Consider the following 17,894-nt stretch of genomic DNA (forward strand, 5'->3'; position numbering starts at 1 on the left):
GTAATAAGACAAGTCCTGCTGTGTGTCCTTTTCAGGGGGCAACCAGACTGACGGGCTCAAGTTGGCTGTCGCCTTGAAATGCACATTTTCCACTTCCCATGTTGCCGGAAAAACAATTTCATATACCTTTACCATGGGAATTTATTAGGAACAACCGAATATAGTATTTGTTTAAGTATAGATTTATCTATATTTTTTGAAATACATAAAAACTTATTATGTTCCTTATTTCATTATATTTCGTTTACGATCCGAATAATATTTTAATCTAATAATTTAAAATTTAATTCACATTTATATTATCTTCATATATTTTATTTATTTAGTTATTTTTAAAAATATATAACCTCTTTCCCACATGCTTTGCAATAAAATAAATATTATTTGTTGCTGCTTTGTTAATTACATTTCGTTTTCGGTTTAAATAATATTTGTACCTTTTAACACTAAAATGGTAGTGATATCATTTAAATACATTTAAAAGAAACATATATTTTAGCAAATATATAAATCCCTTTTCCAACAAGCCTTGCCAAAATTAGCCTTCAGAAATAAATTACCTACATGAATATGCAATTCATTTATTTCATTTTCTTCCCAGCCATATTTCGTTTTCGTCCTTTACAAAGCCATGCGTTTAACCTTTCCTTTTTATGGCTTTGCCATTTGCACTTGACCTTCATCTCCGGGACATGCTGGCACACTTCTTGTTTGTGTTTTTTTCTTGTGCAAACGTAGAAATAAACAAAAAATCTGGATAGCATTTAATTAAATTTCCCGGCTAACACGCAACCGGAAATGAAATTCTTGTGTGCCATTTGGCCAGTTGGAAGTGCGGACTTTCGGCTTGGCCCCTGGGACAATCCCGGCAAATCCAGCCAAAGGGTATTTTCTCCCTGGATTGGCGCTGTGTGCATTTATTTATACCATTTCCAAAGAACACAATTCAATAAGAGCCAGCTTCGCCCAGCATGCTCTCCTCTTTATTTACCTTTTCAATGCAATTTCATAAATAGAAATGCTCCCCAGCCCCACATCCTGCCACACACACCGCATACTCCTTCCTGTAAACGAAGCTCCGTGAATAGAACGAGAGGGATCGTAATTGCCGACACAATGGACAGATTATACGGGAAGATACATACATTTGTATGTTTGCGGAGTAAGGCGGTGGATGCAACAAATTGAATTGGAAGACAAGCCAGCTGAATGGCAGCTCGAAATGAATGAAAACCCATGCGGCACACAATAAAGTTAATCTGCATGTGTGTCTGCTCGGCAGCAAATATCAACAAGTCATAGATATGTTCTAGAAATGAAAAGTAATAATAACAATCCCATTTATTAGCAATCAAGGGCATTTTGTCGCCAACTCTCACTCTCTCCTCCGAGAAAACTTTATATTGGTTGTTAAATACTTTATTCTGATGCCACCGCAATAACCAACAAATTAAAAGTAAATTTACGTAATGTGTTGCATCAATAAAAAGTTCGGAAAAACTGCTGTGGTCGCATTAAGAATGAATTGCGCACATGGGAAAAATCGAATTTAATTGTTTGCCCTCCAATTAGTGGGTGTAATGAGTGCACTCGATGAAAGTACATAAAGTATTGATATGAATGCTAAATTTGTAATGAGCCGATGATTGGACTGTTCAAGAGTCAACAGCTGGGTTTTAATGGTTAGTAATAATTAAGTTAATTAAATGGCAAACGATTTTTACTAAGAAAAATATTTATTTCATTAAACTTGTGCTGCCTCTGTTTCAATAAATCGAAATAATATTTTTGGTATATATTACCATAGAATGCCATCAGCAAATGCAAATGGGTGCTACTTTTCACTTTAAATTTCACCAAATGAAAATGGAAAAAGTAAAGTGGACACAAATTTAATTTAAACCGGAAGCAAACGAAAAATATCCCTCAAATATAAGAATGTAAAACTGTTAGTACAGGAAAAATGAACAAATAGTAATGAATAGTTATTTCTCGAATTTTCCATGTTCATATCTGTAATAAATACATGATAAACATGTTGAAGGGAACAATTGCTTGGCAGCAGGATGCTTTTTGTTTGAGTTTTTGACTGCTGCCGGCGACAAGGACATTCATCCACACGCTCAACCGACTGACTCCGGCTCATTTAATATGCTCATTTTATTATTTATGCCTCGTAAAACCTTTTTAATCCCCCTGCCGGCTGGGCATTTCGTATTATGTTCAGAGCTTGTGACAACTCGTAAAGACAATTATCGCTCCCTATGTCTTTCGGTGTGTGCGAAATAAAACAATTAATTTGTATGATGGGGGACCGACATGTTTTCCCGAGGATGGAAAAGGAGACCAGCAATGTCAGCACGTGTGTGTCCTGTCAACGGTTGCCATTGGAAAAAGGAAACTCAAAGTTGAGCCGGATTTTCCTTGGACTTAAAACAAAATAGGACACAGATTACGGTCCGAATCAATAGATTGGAAAATGTAAACAAAAGAGGAGAGTAAACAGAAACCTTTTCAGGGAAAGTACAAAACATAGAATATGGACATGGATTTAATCTTTAAATACCCTGCTTTAAATTAAAATTATAGGATTTTAACAAGCATAAGTCCCTTAAATTTAATGTCTCTTTTTTTTCAGATCATTACATTTGAATATGGGAAAAAGCTCGAGAGAAAATACCTCGGCAACCAAACAAGGCGGAGTTTAATTTACTGTAAAACATTTTTTCTCTCAAAGGAATATATATTTTTTTAGGGCTTTCAAGGTTCTTTTGTGTATTGCGTTTCGCGAAAAAAAATATGGGAGGAAAAGCGGGAGTGTACGCACAGCAGCACATAGTTTTAATTTCCCAGCACGGGGAGCGGCTTTTTCTGCATGCTGGATGGGCTGATTTTCAATATGGATAAGGCCACCCCATGTATACGTGAATGGGTGGTATGTACATATAGAACAACGAGGCGTGACCGGCCGGCAGATGTCCCTACGCGCGAGCACTTTACTGACATGTCCTCCTGAGTCCCTGGTGTCCCGAGATCGGGGGAAAAACACTCACAAAAATTAAGTAATTAAAAATATTAAAATTCCTCTTAAAATTACTAACCACTTAACAAGTATAATATTATATTTTACCTCCAAAGTTCCTGTATAAGTTAAATTGAAATAAGTACACACACAAAATTAACATAAATGTCAAAATTATTATTCTTAAAAAATCACCAAGCATTCAAGAAATTTTATATTTAATATTTCAGCTAATATTGTAAACAGCTTTTGTATTAAAAAACTTTAAAAAAAATGTATACAGCTTAAAGCGGAATGCTTGGCTATTTATGTAACAAATTGTTTTAAATTTGTTTTGAAAGTAAAATTCTCAAATTCTGTTGAGAACTCCCTTAACCGCTTTACAATAACCATTCTTTCTGAAATCATATTTACATATTTCCTCAATTCAACAGTGAAATATATTTCTCTCAGTGCAGAACAAAAAACCCGGACGCTTATTCTCGGAAATCTCTTATGCGAACTTTTTTACGAGCTGGCCAAAACGATGCCGGCATTTGGCTTATGCAAGCTCCCGTGGAGGGTCCCAATAAAAAGTGTCATAAATATAACATTACAGAAATCATATAAAACCCCGGCTAGGACCGAGGAGAATTGCTCGGCATTAGCATTAGCATTTCACTTACGGGTGCCATCGAACCGTGTGGCGATTGTGTCCAGGAATGTGTTCTGGGGCGCTAGCAGCCCCTTGCGGGCTGGCATGGGAATGGTGGGGCCGGTGCGCCTCCTGAAGCGCGGCTTGGGGCGTGGCAACGCTGCAAGTAGAAGGGGGGAAAACCCATTAGCTTTGTTGACAATTTTCAGTTTTAAATTACGGAAATGGCGACCATAAGCCGATTTTCTAAATAAAGTTGTATGTGTATGAGCACTTTTATTTACCTGTCACCCAAAAAAAATTAACTATAGAAAATGGAGGATGGTTAAAATTAAGATTAAAGATATGCCTAGTATTTGGTATTTAAAATAGGGAAATTATTTTGTGCATTTAATGAACTTGCAGCTGGTTAATTTTAATCCAGTCGGACTCGTTTAATGGTTTGTTTTTGTACAGTCAAGGGTTGATGAATTTAATTCATATTTTTTCTTAGAATGTATATCTTTTTATTATTACTAATACATTTTTTTTGAATGTATAGCTTTTTATTACTATTTAACAAAACAAATTTTCTTTAAATTTTTAAAGCTATTAAAATCGTATTATTTTGTTTTTTACTATATGCTTATTCAACACGTTGTCGGCTTTTATATTTTTCGTTATAGAAAACTATTCTATAAAAATAAAGCCTAACAAAAAAGTTAGCGTTCGAGAACCTTCACTGTATTTATTTTAATTGGCTTTTTTCGTTGTATACCCATTGCATTGTGTGCTCTTCGACGGGCTTCCATTTGTTTTTATTATTGGAGCCAACAGCGCATTGATATGAAAATATTTGTATGCCAACACTTTTTCATTCAGCCGGTCGAACAATGAAAACTGAACTTAAATGGAAAACATTGCGAATCCATTTAACACAAACGCTGGCTGGACGACCTGGCCAAATCGGTGCGCCGAGGTGTGTACCTCGAAATCAACTGTTTTTTGCCGATGGTAGGCGTAATTTGTTCTTGCCCGCAGGTGCTGCTCGCAATAATTTCTAGCAACAAATTCAGCGGTCAAATGGCAGCAACATCAAACCGCAACCGCAACAGCTGTTGGTCTTTCACCAGGCGAAAGTGGCAAAAAGTCGACTACTGATAAGAAGTCCACGTCACTGGCGGTATGTTGACGTTAGAAATATCCGATGGTTAAGCCAAGGAAAACAGTTATTCACTAGGGGTACTCAGCAGCTTTGGGAATTCATATCATTTTAATTGTAATTTGGCAAATAATAAAAATATGTTTACGGCAAATATAACATAATAAACCAGTCGATCGAATAGGAAAATCATCCTATTTATTCCTGTACTCATATGAATATCTTAAACCTTCGAATTACGCTTCATAAGTTTAATGCTATCATGCTATTATTGACCCTACAAAGTATCCCCAAATACCCATTACTAGCCAAAAATAATTTTACCAACCACCCACTCTGAGCCACCCTAACCCGTTTGATTATTATCCGTAGATTGCCTGCGATTGACAACACGCCCAAAACACTGATAGCGGTAAACCTTCAGCTTGGCCCGGAGCCCTTTGCCTTGTCGGAATATTGGGGTTAGCTATCGAATGCAATTCTGATTAATAAACCATTAGAGGAGGCCTGTGAGTGCTCCGAAACCACACAGCCACCCGCTGAGAGGGCGGAAAGTGCATATTGCCAGGGAGGCTGTACCGCAGAATTTTCATTTCCAACATTTCCGGCGACCAGCAGGTGGCAGGCGGCAGGCGGCATATGATTTCCCCAATCTGGTGAGCCCTGACACATGTATATATGCCCAGGCGTGCCAGCAAACGCACACACAAACATGCGGCGGCATCTGCAACTGTTTGCGTGAGTGTGTGTGCAATTTCCGCTTCCGCCTTATTCCACATGATTAGGCTGATGATACTTGGGTTTTCCTTCCTCCCTCCACAGCATGAGGTTTTCCTTTTTGCGAAAAAATGGAAAATGATTTTGTTCACCACCGCAGCGACGTGGTTGAAGCCATTTTTGCATGAAATAATCAATGCAAGTGTTGGTCCTGGGAAGCAAAAATCAAAACTCAAAGTACATTTTCAAATTCATAAATGTGCATAGCATGTTTTCATTCACACAACGAGTATTCAACAGGAAAATAACCTTGTACGTGTGGTATTTGCATCCAACAAAAACAAAGTGAAAGCTCGCCGAGGAAAATATAGTTCTTTTTGCTATATTTATTTTGCAACATTGTAGTGCAGATACCAATTATAAATTTCTATGTTGCTTTTTGCCTTGCTCATTTTGTTTTTTTCATGGAATTTATGCTAGAAATGCAGATAAGCTTTAATAACAAAACAATTAAATAAATGATTTCAAATAGATTAAGCGGAGAGGCTTTGAGGCGAAATATAAATATTATTTGAAATAGCAAAACTTTAAATTTTAACTTCTGTTAAAGCTTATTTTGAAATGAACTTCAGCCTCTCAGGGCTAAAAAATTACAATCCATTTAAGCCATTTACCTGCTTTAAAACAACAAATTTTCTTTCGATGGAAGAGCTTGTTATCATGACCACGCAGACATGAAAATTCCACGAAAAAAGGTTTTAATAAATGGGCTATTTCCTGGCCACCTTGCAGATATGTGAATAGAGCGTCCTGGCCGAAAGGAAATTATCTCTAAAGAAGATTAACAACAAGAAAATAAATGCAAACACCCCCGGGACTCGGCACATCTGGGAGTTTCCTCACGCCAAAGGTCCGGCGTTCATTTAAGCAAATTTGGCTGATTCGGAAGCACAGAGCTACCTAATAACCACGTTAAGGCGAAATCGCCTTGTAAGAGGGCGAAACGAGTTTGGAATTTTTAATTCCGCCTGTGCCGCATGTGGTGTTCTCTCTTTTTTTGGATACGCAGACTGCAGACTCCCCAAAAGGCGGCACGTGCCCCATAAAAAAAAGAAGCGAGAAAAGCGGCTGTCGGGAGGGAAATGGGAAAAACACGAAAGCGAAAATATGCTTCTGGCCGGCCCACACACAAACACTTGGCTGACCAGCCAGGGGAAGAGGCAATGGAACTCAGAAGGCAACTCAATTGCCCCAATTTTATTCATGCCATTTACCACCTGCCCACACGAGTTACACGAAGAAACCGCTGCGGATATACCGAGCTGGAGTATGGGCAATTATACCATTTTAACACTCGATTTAAGCTCAAAAACAAGTTAGAAATACCAGTAATGGGAGGACCTTTGGTTTACTTAACTAATTTAAATATACTAACATTTTAACTTACATATATTTTTAAGAAACATATGGTTATCTTAATTTTTAAACTTGCGAAATATATTATCAGTATACCAAAAACTTTTTATTGTAGAATTACAGATCATGGATCAAATTCACAAAATAAAATTTATAAAATTCAGTAAAACATTTATTGATGCATAGTTAATTAGTTGCTTTGTAAAAGTTTGAGATAGATAATCTACATTAATTTCAGATTTTTGAATATTCATGACGAATACTTTTTGACTCAATTGCATAGGCAATTAAGGTAATCAGAAAAACATTTGTACAACTATTTTATTCAACAAATACTTTTGAAGTGCATTTTAAATAAAAACAAACGTATTATACTGAGTAATTCTCCACTGTGCACCACACCCCTTAATCCTCGCCAGCGCCGTTTTTGTGGCTCTTTCGGCGCTGCACCCGGCTCTGAATGAATCCGCGGATGAGCTTGTGCTGGTTGACCACCAGGTCGAACCAGAGATTCATGTCCGTCTCGAAGTTGAAGGCCGGCATGGCGGCCATATCCGAGCGGAACCCGCGGACATAGTAGGGCACATCCTTGGGCCAAGGACACCGCTTGGGAATATTGCTAAACCGATCCATGTGCTTGCGGCCCAGCTGGATGAAGGCGATCTGGTTTTTGTTCGACAGCAGATTGCAACCATCGATTGCAGACAGATTAAATAAAGTAAAATCGTCGCCCAAACGGCGGGGTAAGACAATTCTCATATTCACAAAGAACTTGGCCACGGGCTTTTGGAATTGGAAGTCTATGTTGAAGGACGGCCGTTTGACACTCTTGCTCAAGCCGCATTTCAGGTGGGATAACATCTTCTCGGGGTCCTCGCTGAAGCAGGTGCAATTCGTAAACACCATATCGAAGTTGGCCTAAAAATATGAACTTTTTATCTTATTTTCTATACTACTTAAAACAGAACATCACCTTGGCATGGGTATAGTAAACACTGACGAATAGAAACACAATTATCACAGAGCATTTGCGATACATAATGTTGCAGCCAGAGCTCACGAATCCGGATTAAAATATTATTTTTTGCCATGCTTAATTACGAACTGCCCATTTGTACAGGTTGTAAGCCATTTGACTAATTACACTCATTTATAATAAGCTCTTTTTTCGGACAGAAGCGTTAATTGACAAGGAGATTACGGGTGATTATGGGGCTATGCCATTAATGATCCTATTATAAAACTAAGCATTAGAGATTTAAACTAAAATCAGCACTACTTTAGGAGCTGACTGGAGCCTGAAAATGTAATTATAGATGAATATTTCTGTCTGACTTAAACAATTAGATGCAAGACATCTTGCTTGGCATGTACTATGCACATTTTATGCACATTGTTTCCTTACTCATTGTTGTAAACAAGCAAATGAGCTTGTTCAGCTCAATCGACGCATCCAATCAGGTGTATTTAAGTCTGGATTTGGGCCACCATCATAACAATGATGGTTATTATTCCAGCATTAGTAACGCATCAGCAGATTATGGTTTCGAATTTCCAATTCAGACGATGCACTTGTGCCTAAACTCCAGTTGAAATGCATAATTGAGGTGGTTTCGTTCGGCTCAGACGGATGAAGGAGATGAGACCCAAGGCTTTCGACGGTTGGATAGTCGTCTTCCTCTGCCTGCTGACTAATTGGAAATCGGAGGCGGAGGCCAAGGTGCGTATGAGCGATAAACAAGCATTATTCTCTACTAAATTAAATTTGAATTTCCCAGAATAATTTCGAGATGCAAACGGATAACTTTACTTGCAGCAGCGAGGATGCAAACTCAAGGATTCTCAAGGAGTTTCGCTGCGGCATAAGTAAAAGTGCCAAACGTCGCACTTGGCACATGGAATTCATGCTCAAGCAACCGGTGGCCGAGCACGACTTCTTCATGAAAATCGTCCTGCCCCGCAGGAGTCCTCTGGCGGACTTCGTCCTGCTCAATGTGACCACCGATGGCTGCCAGTTGCTGGCCAACCGCAATCAAGTGCCCCTCATGCGCTTGGGCCGGAACATCATGGAGCGCTTCAGCAACTTTCCCAAGCAGTGTCCCTTCAAGGCCAACTCGACCTACTACATCAGAGGATTCCGGCTGGACTTGAACCTGCTGCCCGCCGTCGACATGGAGACCCCAGTGCACACCCAGATCAGTTATCGGAGCAAACATCAGGGTCTCAGTTGGATCAGCGGCTTTCTAAGGGCTCGTGTTCAACGAGTCAACGAGAAGAAGCGTCCCAAGTAGTAAAAAGTATATGTATACACTCGAATCGGGCAAATAAAATCTTTCAAGCATCCTGGTAACCATGGCAGCCTCGAGAGCTCTTAAAAATCATAACATCCGAATATCTACGTGATTTGTCATACATATTTTTGACTAATTTGAAGAAAATGTGCATTACATTCATATGGAAAAGTGGATATATAAAGGCACGTTTACAGGGCTTTAAGCCCTTCCCTTTTTCTTGTACTACAACTCTAATTTCTTAAACAGAAATTTGGCTCTAAATGAAATAAAACCCTCTTCAAGGGCACAATAAATGAATGTGCGTGTGACAAATCTGCAGAGGTGAGCATATGGCCACCGAGTTAATATTGCAGAAAATCATCCGCCACTCCGTCTCTTTCACACCACCTGTCTCCGTCTCCTTCTCAGTCCGCTTTTTCCTTGACAGTTCAACCAGATGATGTTGCTCCTGTTCTTACAGTCGCCATTGCTACCTTTCCATTCACGGCAATTCTTTCCATGTCATTCCACAAATGTTGTTCAATTACCTGCGCTCAGACAGGGACTGGCAGATGGAAGTGCACCGGGAGAAATATTTAGTTGTTTTCGAGTGTTTTCAAAAGAATTACCAAGCTTAATTGAAATTCTTTTTACTGCCAATCCCATCTAGGATTTCCCAATGAATAACCATATTGTATTTATGTTTTATTAAATGATATTTATGATATTTATAAGTATTTTTATATAAAATTATAATAAAATAATATATTATAAAAAATATTTTAAATACTTTTTTATTTAAATTATTATTTGTATAATTCAAGGACATTTTTGATAGAATTGTTTACCAATAGAATGTTGAAAGATAAGTAAATATATAAACTCTTTAAATTTAATAACTGCTACTACACCAGATAAAATCAATTCTAAAACTATTTTACAAATCTTTATAAGTTCCAATGTTGTAGTCGAAATTCTCTTTTTACAAGCACTATTGGATCTATTTTCTCCCAGTGTATGTAGAGAAACATTGTGGCAGCAACCGGTTGAGTGTGTTTGTATTTGAGTTTGTTCGACTGGCATTCGGCGCGACACAAGCGAACCAGCTGCCGCAATTTGGCATTTGACAGATGACGAGGCGGTGGGCAACTAATAACCCAACTTGCCACTCCCCCTCACCACCCCCACCTGTCTGGGCAAAAAGCGAAATGAAGTGAGAAATGTGACAATGTCGTCAGTTGATGATTTGTTACAGTTAGCTAGAGGCACAGCACCAGCAACAGTTGCCGGTAAATGTAACTGAATGGACTTCCGACGGGCCATGTGTTGCACCTGCCGCAGGGAAAGGAGAAATTTGCTATCAAGGATGGTCATCAGCAAAAAAGCCGCTCTGGGACAAATGGCAAAGCGAGGCGTCCTGCCACTAATCAACTTATGAATACCCTACAAAAGAGGCTTGCAAATTTCATTTACAAATAAAAACTTGACCTCTACTCGGTAAAAGTACCATCAAATTGTTTGATAGAATTAAAAATATTTTAAGAAGATTCTAATTTCTAACCTATAAATCGGAAATATTGGTAAGGCCCCAGTGGGAGCTTTTCTCGATATAGCTTTTTCCCCCACTTATCTTCATTGTCCTTTGGGCATCATTCATTCACACCCTTCACTTTCCCCTCCCAGGACTTCCACTCTCCCTGACGGTCACTTTCTCCCCATCGCTCTTTTTCCCTGGATCAGCTGGACGGCCTTTCAGAAATGAATTTTAATTAGATGTCAGGGATTTGCATGCATGTGTTGCTCATTACACTGGAGTTTAGTAAAGTCGCCTGTCACTTGCTTTGATGGCCATGGAAAGCCACTGCCAACATTGGTTCTGGCTAAGAACCCTTCCCTGATGCGGTCGCAAACTAATTAAGTCAACTGTTAATTGGCAGAGCTGACGTTTTCATCCCCTAGTTCAATTTTGAAACAGTAGCATCACTAATGGGGTTGCTACTTTGTTAGATACTATCCGAAAAATATTAAACAAATATTAAAGCATAACCTTATGTGAAATCAAGACAAGTATATAAACATAAGTAGATGCAGTTGGTTCAATTATAAATTTAATAAATCAAGCAGGGAGGGAAAAACAAACTTTATAAGCTAATGGATAACAGTGAAATGAAAATAGAAGAAAATTTTTAGCAACATTGCTCGCTTTTTATAAAATATAGTTCACAATTTTAAAAACAAACCGAGTTCAAATGGAAGTGATACATTATATATAATATAAATTACTTATTTAATTATTTTCCAACAAAACTGATAACCCAGACTTATGTCCACACCCTTTTCAACCCTTTTCACCCTTCGTAAAAGCCCTCCCACATTAAGCGAGCTGATAAGTTGCAAACAGATTAGAGCCATGAAATTTTAATCAGTTTCATGCCCAAGTGGGCAAACACTTGAAAGCGAAGCCACCTCGAAATTTTGATAAGACCGTGCCGCAAATTCCTGTGGTTGGCCCACAACTAATGAATAGTTTAGGCTGTTTTCAGGGTTCATTGGGGGTTGTGTGTGTTTCAAACTCGCTGCAGAGTGCTTAAGCTGAAATCCAAAATTTTAGCCAGCGGGTAATTAACGCATCCCACAATCCTTTTTACGGGCCAGACTTTCGGCCATAAAGCCATACAGGAAGAGTGCTTTGCGCCTTTTACAAAGTTGCGTGGTTTTTAAGACTTGTTGGCCAAAGTTTTGGGTATTTTTTTGCCGGTAAGTAAGAACTTTTCACGTGTCCCAGCGAAAAGCTTTTGCTCTGCCTTTCTTCTTACTAATTCGATTCGCACTGCCAAGTTCAACAAATTAAATCTTGAAGCCCTCCAAACACTTTGCACACACACACGCCCACACTTTATAATTAATTAAAGCAAGTTTGTCTTTTAGCCAGGAATCTGGAGCACATTTGCCATGGCTGTCGTTGAATATTCAATGAAAAATGACATTGCTGGAATAAATATTTGCGTGGAGCAAGCCCAGAACTCAAGTGTTTTCCGAGAAAACTCGACTCAAGTTTTCTCTATACTGCGGTTTAGCATTTGTCAAAGTAGAGTTAAGGTCAATGTTGAACTTAATAACTAGTTTTATGAGTTTTGTAATCTATCAATATTTGTTTATTTCTTACTATTTCTTATAAATTTAACAGATTAAAAGATGTGCAGCAGTAAATTAGTTTGGGTTTTTAAACACATTTATAAATGAGCCTAAAAGTGTGCAATAAAATATTTTGAGCCCGAAAACCTGAAAGATTCTTTTTTATAAACGAAGACTGCATACTTTTAGTTACTTTTATAACAAGTATAGTAATTTTTATAAAAATTTATTTTGAAATGTATGAAAGTAAAAGCGAAAAAGTAAAATAAAAATATATATTCTGTTTCTTGAATTTTCCGTTCGATCGGTATAAAACACTCACAAAACGCTTCTCCTCCTCACAGCCCATAAAAAATAAATAAATGTAAGATTGTGCAACATCCCTCGCATAAAACGAGGGTATTTTGCTAGTACGACGACTTGGGCAAACAAAGTCGGGCATAAAAAGTCATTTTCATGTTGTTATGGCCAAAGTGCAGAAATTGTGAAAATTCATCTTTTCAATTTCCCCTGCCCGCAGCTTTATGCAAACTCTCGTTTTTGTTGCTGTCAATTTCACAGATTAATGCGCACACATTTCAACGCCAAAGTCGGCAGCAACATTTATTATTGACAATGGCCGAAAGTTCTGCCATTCGCTTTGCTTTCTGGCCAACATCCTTCTTCTGACCAGACGGCCAAGCGACAAAAATTGATTTACAGTATAGATATTTTAATCATCAAGGCTCTTCGCTGCAAGTTCTTAGTTACATGCTATGGTATTCACCCCCGAAAATCTAATTTATGGGCCACGTCGAAGGCAGAACAGAGTCTGCTCCAAAAACAAAATTTATGGCTTGAATTTGGGCGTTTGGGGTGGTGGGTGGTGAATGGGGGCGTGGCAGCCTGTTGAGTAAGTTTTCGGTGTTATTTCTATGCGAATAAGAAGCTTTTCCGGCGACCTTCGGGCTGTTTACTTTCAGGAGTTGTATTTCGCGTGGTCGCAAAAAGGTTTCCCTGGTACTTTTCGGCAGGGACTTAGAAACTCAATTTAAGCACCCTTTCCGGAACTAATAAGTTCTGCCGAAACTTGAAAATTATTGATTGGTTATGGTTATATGAAAATGTTAAAGGGAGCATGTACTAAATTTAAACAAGGTAATATTCATACTTTTTTAAATACTGTAAAAAATGTACACATAAAAGGTGTTTTAACGTTGTTAAATGTTGTCAATAGAGAAACAGCAAAAATATTGTTTTATTTTAAAGCTTAAAAAGAAGAATTTACAAAAAATACATACACAACAATCTGTTCATACATTTTGTGAATTTGTGGTTTCCTTATCATTTTCCGGCTAAATAACTCTTGCGGCTGCACTTTTTGCTTTTTTCAGCCTTATCAGCAGAACCACTTTATATGCTTCTGTGAGAGAAGGGCTCGTCCGTTGCAGTTTGTGGTTAAAATGCTATCAAATACGTGTTTCTCATACTACCAGTTGCCTATAAAAGGCCTCCGTTCCCTAGGCAAAATCGCAGTGTTCCTTCAGGCTTTGTGGAGTGTAGCTAAAAGTGAATTTATAATCATTTTAATTGAATTTAACTAAATAAACAAAGAGAAAGCCTAGCCATGACCAACACGGATCTGAAAGCCCTTGAGCTTCTGTTCCAGCGACCTCTGGAACCGGCTTTCACCACCCGAGACTCGGGTAAAACTGTTCTGGAACTGCCCGATAGCTTCTACACGGATCGCTATCGCAATGACACCGAGGAGGTGGGCAACCGGTTCTCGAAGGACGTGGACCTGAAAATCCCCATCCAGGAGCTGAGCACCGTGCCCAACCTTGACTTTACCAAGAAGGTTGGACTGAAGGATCAGTTCTCCCTGTTCAACAATCGCCATCGGGACATCGCCAGCGAGCTGATCACCATTTTTATGGCTGCCCCCAACCTCAGGCAATTCGTGTCCCTCTCTGTCTACACCAAGTAAGTTTTAAATAATATTTTAAAATTTTGAGACCTATTTTGAGTACTTTGTTCCTCTAGGGATCGCGTAAATCCGGTGCTTTTCCAGTACGCCTATGCTGTGGCCATTGCCCATCGCCCGGATACCCGTGAAGTGCCCATCACGAACATCTCCCAGGTCTTTCCCAGCAACTTTGTAGAGCCCTCTGCCTTCCGGGTAAGTTTCCGTTGGCAAATGTTTAAAAAAGCTTGAATTTTTTGTACAATTTTTAATTAAAATGTACATTATGATTGCAGGATGCCCGTCAGGAGGCCTCGGTGATTGGAGAGAGCGGCGGACGAGTCCATATCGACATTCCGCGCAACTACACGGCCTCGGATCGCGAGGATGAGCAGCGTCTGGCTTACTTCCGGGAGGACATTGGAGTGAACAGCCACCACTGGCACTGGCACTTGGTCTACCCCACCACCGGCCCCCGGGAGGTGGTCAACAAGGACCGTCGTGGCGAGCTCTTCTACTACATGCACCACCAGATCCTGGCCCGCTACAACGTGGAGCGCTTCTGCAACAACCTGAAGAGGGTGCAGCCGCTGAACAACATGCGCACCGAGATCCCCGAGGGCTACTTCCCCAAGATTTTGTCCAGCCTGAACAACCGCACCTATCCCGCCCGAGTGACCAACCAACTGCTGGCCGATGTGAACCGCGACGATGCGAACATCGAGATCTCCGATGTGGAGAGGTGGCGGGACCGCGTGCTGGCTGCCATTGATCAGGGATATGTCGAGGATGTGAGTTGGGGATGCTCATAGCAATTTCAGAATTTAATTTGTTTGTTATACGTTTTACACTCAGAAAAAAGTCTACTGAAAACCCTTTTCAATAGTAAACATTTTGTATAATATTTCTATTATTATCCCTAGCCCTCTGGCAATCGCACTCCACTGAACATCGATATCCTGGGCAACATGATTGAAGCTACTCCAGTCCTCTCCGTCAACTACAATTTCTATGGCAATCTGCACAACGAGGGACACAACATCATCTCCTATGCCCACGATCCCGACCAGCGACACTTGGAGTCCTTCGGCGTGATGGGCGATGTGACCACCGCGATGAGGGACCCCATTTTCTACAGGTGGCACGGATTCATCGACTCGGTGTTCAACAAGTTCAAGACCCGCCTGGACCCCTACAACGCTGCGGAGCTGAACTTCGATGGGGTTTCCATCGATTATATCGAGGCCAAGATTGGCGTGGGCTCCGCCAAGCCCAACACCCTGTTGACCTACTGGCAGAAGTCGAGTGCCGACTTGGCAGCTGGTCTGGACTTTGGCCCCTCGGCCGATGGCAACATCTTCGCCTCGTTCACGCATCTGCAGAACGCCCCCTTCACCTACACCTTCAACGTGACCAATAATGGAGCCAAGCGGACGGGAACCTGCCGCATCTTCATCTGCCCCAAGGTGGATGAGCGCAATGTGCCCCTGCGACTGGAGGAGCAGCGACTGATGGCCATTGAAATGGACAAGTTCACGGTGGATTGTGAGTATTTATGAAATTAGGGATATAATTCCATTTCCTTATAATGGGACGTTGTATTTTAGTTCCCTTTCATAAATTATTTAAATTAAAAATGAGTTAAGAACTCTTTAAGCTGATGATTTAAAATTTCCCTTTAAAGGCCTGAAAATGAATATGTAAACCAATAATCTCTGATTTCCACTTAAGTCTTCCTCTGATGACTTATTAACATTACTTAATTAATCCCCAGTGGTGCCCGGCGTGAACACCATCCGCCGCCAGTCGACGGAGTCCTCGGTGGCCATTCCCTTCGAGCGCTCGTTCCGGCCAATCGGGGCCGACTATCAGCCCAAGGCCGCCGATGAGCTGGCCCGGTTCCGGTTCTGCGGCTGTGGGTGGCCACAGCACCTCCTGCTGCCCAAGGGCAGCGCCCAGGGAATGCTCTTCGACCTGTTCGTCATGATTTCCGACTACTCGCAGGACGCCGTACAGCAGCCCAACACGTGAGTGGTTTTGGGATGGCATAAGCCCAATTTCCCATCATCCACTGACCTCCATATCTCCTCCTCCGTGTCGCCCATTAGAGCCAACGATGCCTGCAGCACGGCCTACTCGTTCTGTGGTCTGAAGGACAAGCTGTATCCCGACAGACGCACCATGGGCTACCCCTTCGACAGGCGACTGCCCAATGCCAACCTCACGGAGCTGGTCGGCGCCTTCGGCAACATGGCCAAGACTGATTTGAGAATTGTCTTCAACGATCGCGTGGTTGATAAGGCTTAGGTTGGATAATGTCATTTAAGGATCAAACGAAAAGGACCTCTTAAGGAATAACTCTTGGAACTTGGAACTCTTTAACTATATAATGTATATAGTTATACTTACATCTACATAAACTAGTGCATCTTTGGTTTTCAACGTTTTGGGGTACATTTTATACAATTAAATATATATTATTTGCAACAACATACCGTTGAGGTTTATATTTTATCAACTAAGAAAAAAGGTTTTAATCGGAATATAAAATAAAAATGATGGTAAAGAAAAAAACGTTTTTTACCTTAAAAAAAAGCTCATTACATTAAAAACTGACCGAAAAGAGAGTTTACAAATTTACAAGCAATAGATAAAGAATAAGAAAATACGTCAAATATCATATATTTTAATTTCTTGAAATTGAATTTCCTAGAAAATATTCCCTGACAGCTTTAGCTGATTTTTATTTATTACTTTTTCAAGGCAGAAAGCACATTACTCGCTTGTGCTAGTAGAATATTTATTTTCATCAGCTCCGACCAGCAGCCAAGGATATGATAAATATTTACTCATATAAGAAATCCTCGCCTAGGTATATTGGCCTGCCAAATATTTGCCTTGGATTATTGAATATTATTTATGCCGAAGAAATACAGATACACAGCCGCAGAAGGGCGTTTATTTGTCATAGACAGACACGCCCACAAGGGGGCGAACTAATCCTATTAGACTTCAAAGCGCTTTTCCCGACCAACTTTCCGATTGGCCATGTCCTGGAGGCCTTGACTCAGCCGACACCCACCCACCCAGCACCACCCAAGTATTGAGTAAAAATGGGAAAACATCTGGGCAGGAGAGAAGTAAAAGCGCTGCACGTGTTGCGCTTATTAATTTTCGCCGTTTACCGGGACGAGGACTTTAATTAGACAACCACTAGATGCGGATAAAGTTCTAGACTCGAATTAGGGAAAGACAACGAACAGCTGGCGATAAGAAATTGGTTTTTAATAGATTTTTATGACTGCCATCGAAGGCCAAAGCCAGCTTAATGATGGCATCGGTTCGCGCCACATGTCCTATACGTGACGAAATTGAGTTTCCCACTGCAGGCGCTAATTGGGTTGATTTGCGGAAAGAAGGAAGGAAAAGTGCTCAAGTCACTCTACATATGAGTCATTGAAAAGAAAGCTAAAAAACATGTGCGGCAGACATTTAAGTCCCCCACTGGCTAGGATCATAACTTAAGTGTGAGCCAGCTTAAAGGGAAAACTTTTGCCTTGACGAAGATAAATAAAACGGCAACATTTTATATTATCCGGCGCTTTAAAACGAGT

The 17,894-nt window shown here is 40.1% G+C and overlaps 4 protein-coding genes across 5 annotated transcripts in view; 2 read left to right on the forward strand and 2 right to left on the reverse strand.

The window, feature by feature from the left end:
- Positions 1-17,894, reverse strand: part of LOC108023071 (potassium voltage-gated channel subfamily H member 8) — a 60,468-nt gene that overhangs the window by 28,358 nt on the left and 14,216 nt on the right. For both annotated transcript variants that reach the window (XM_050887487.1, XM_044091831.2), the window contains exon 3: positions 3,688-3,816. In XM_050887487.1, coding sequence (XP_050743444.1) covers positions 3,688-3,763 — 76 coding nt within the window. In that variant the 5' untranslated portion in view covers positions 3,764-3,816. The remainder of the gene's footprint in view (positions 1-3,687; positions 3,817-17,894) is intronic.
- On the reverse strand, positions 7,336-7,836 carry LOC108022105 (uncharacterized). Its single transcript, XM_017090948.1, has one exon. It carries the CDS (start codon positions 7,834-7,836, stop codon positions 7,336-7,338), a length of 501 nt encoding a protein of 166 aa, XP_016946437.1.
- Positions 8,561-9,221, forward strand: LOC108022106 (uncharacterized). Its single transcript, XM_017090949.1, has 2 exons — positions 8,561-8,650; positions 8,709-9,221. The coding sequence occupies exons 1-2, from the start codon at positions 8,561-8,563 to the stop codon at positions 9,219-9,221; spliced, it is 603 nt and encodes a 200-aa protein (XP_016946438.1).
- On the forward strand, positions 13,856-16,772 carry LOC108022873 (phenoloxidase 2). Its single transcript, XM_017092063.3, has 6 exons — positions 13,856-14,300; positions 14,361-14,496; positions 14,577-15,071; positions 15,204-15,825; positions 16,055-16,307; positions 16,389-16,772. Exons 1-6 carry the CDS (start codon positions 13,945-13,947, stop codon positions 16,585-16,587), a joined length of 2,061 nt encoding a protein of 686 aa, XP_016947552.1. The 5' UTR covers positions 13,856-13,944; the 3' UTR covers positions 16,588-16,772.

The sequence above is a fragment of the Drosophila biarmipes genome, chromosome 2R (assembly GCF_025231255.1).
Source record: "Drosophila biarmipes strain raj3 chromosome 2R, RU_DBia_V1.1, whole genome shotgun sequence".
NCBI lineage: Eukaryota > Metazoa > Arthropoda > Insecta > Diptera > Drosophilidae > Drosophila > Drosophila biarmipes.

What these genes read in the sequence shown, in the direction of transcription:
- LOC108022105 (XM_017090948.1), bottom strand. Translation starts at nt 7,836, where the DNA reads ATGGTGTTTACGAATTGCACCTGCTTCAGCGAGGACCCCGAGAAGATG.
- LOC108022106 (XM_017090949.1), top strand. Translation starts at nt 8,561, where the DNA reads ATGAAGGAGATGAGACCCAAGGCTTTCGACGGTTGGATAGTCGTCTTC. An exon ending in AATCGGAGGCGGAGGCCAAG is followed by an intron (nt 8,651 to 8,708) that starts GTGCGTATGAGC and finishes TGAATTTCCCAG; the next exon opens with AATAATTTCGAGATGCAAAC.
- LOC108022873 (XM_017092063.3), top strand. Translation starts at nt 13,945, where the DNA reads ATGACCAACACGGATCTGAAAGCCCTTGAGCTTCTGTTCCAGCGACCT. An exon ending in TCCCTCTCTGTCTACACCAA is followed by an intron (nt 14,301 to 14,360) that starts GTAAGTTTTAAA and finishes TTGTTCCTCTAG; the next exon opens with GGATCGCGTAAATCCGGTGC. An exon ending in TAGAGCCCTCTGCCTTCCGG is followed by an intron (nt 14,497 to 14,576) that starts GTAAGTTTCCGT and finishes TTATGATTGCAG; the next exon opens with GATGCCCGTCAGGAGGCCTC.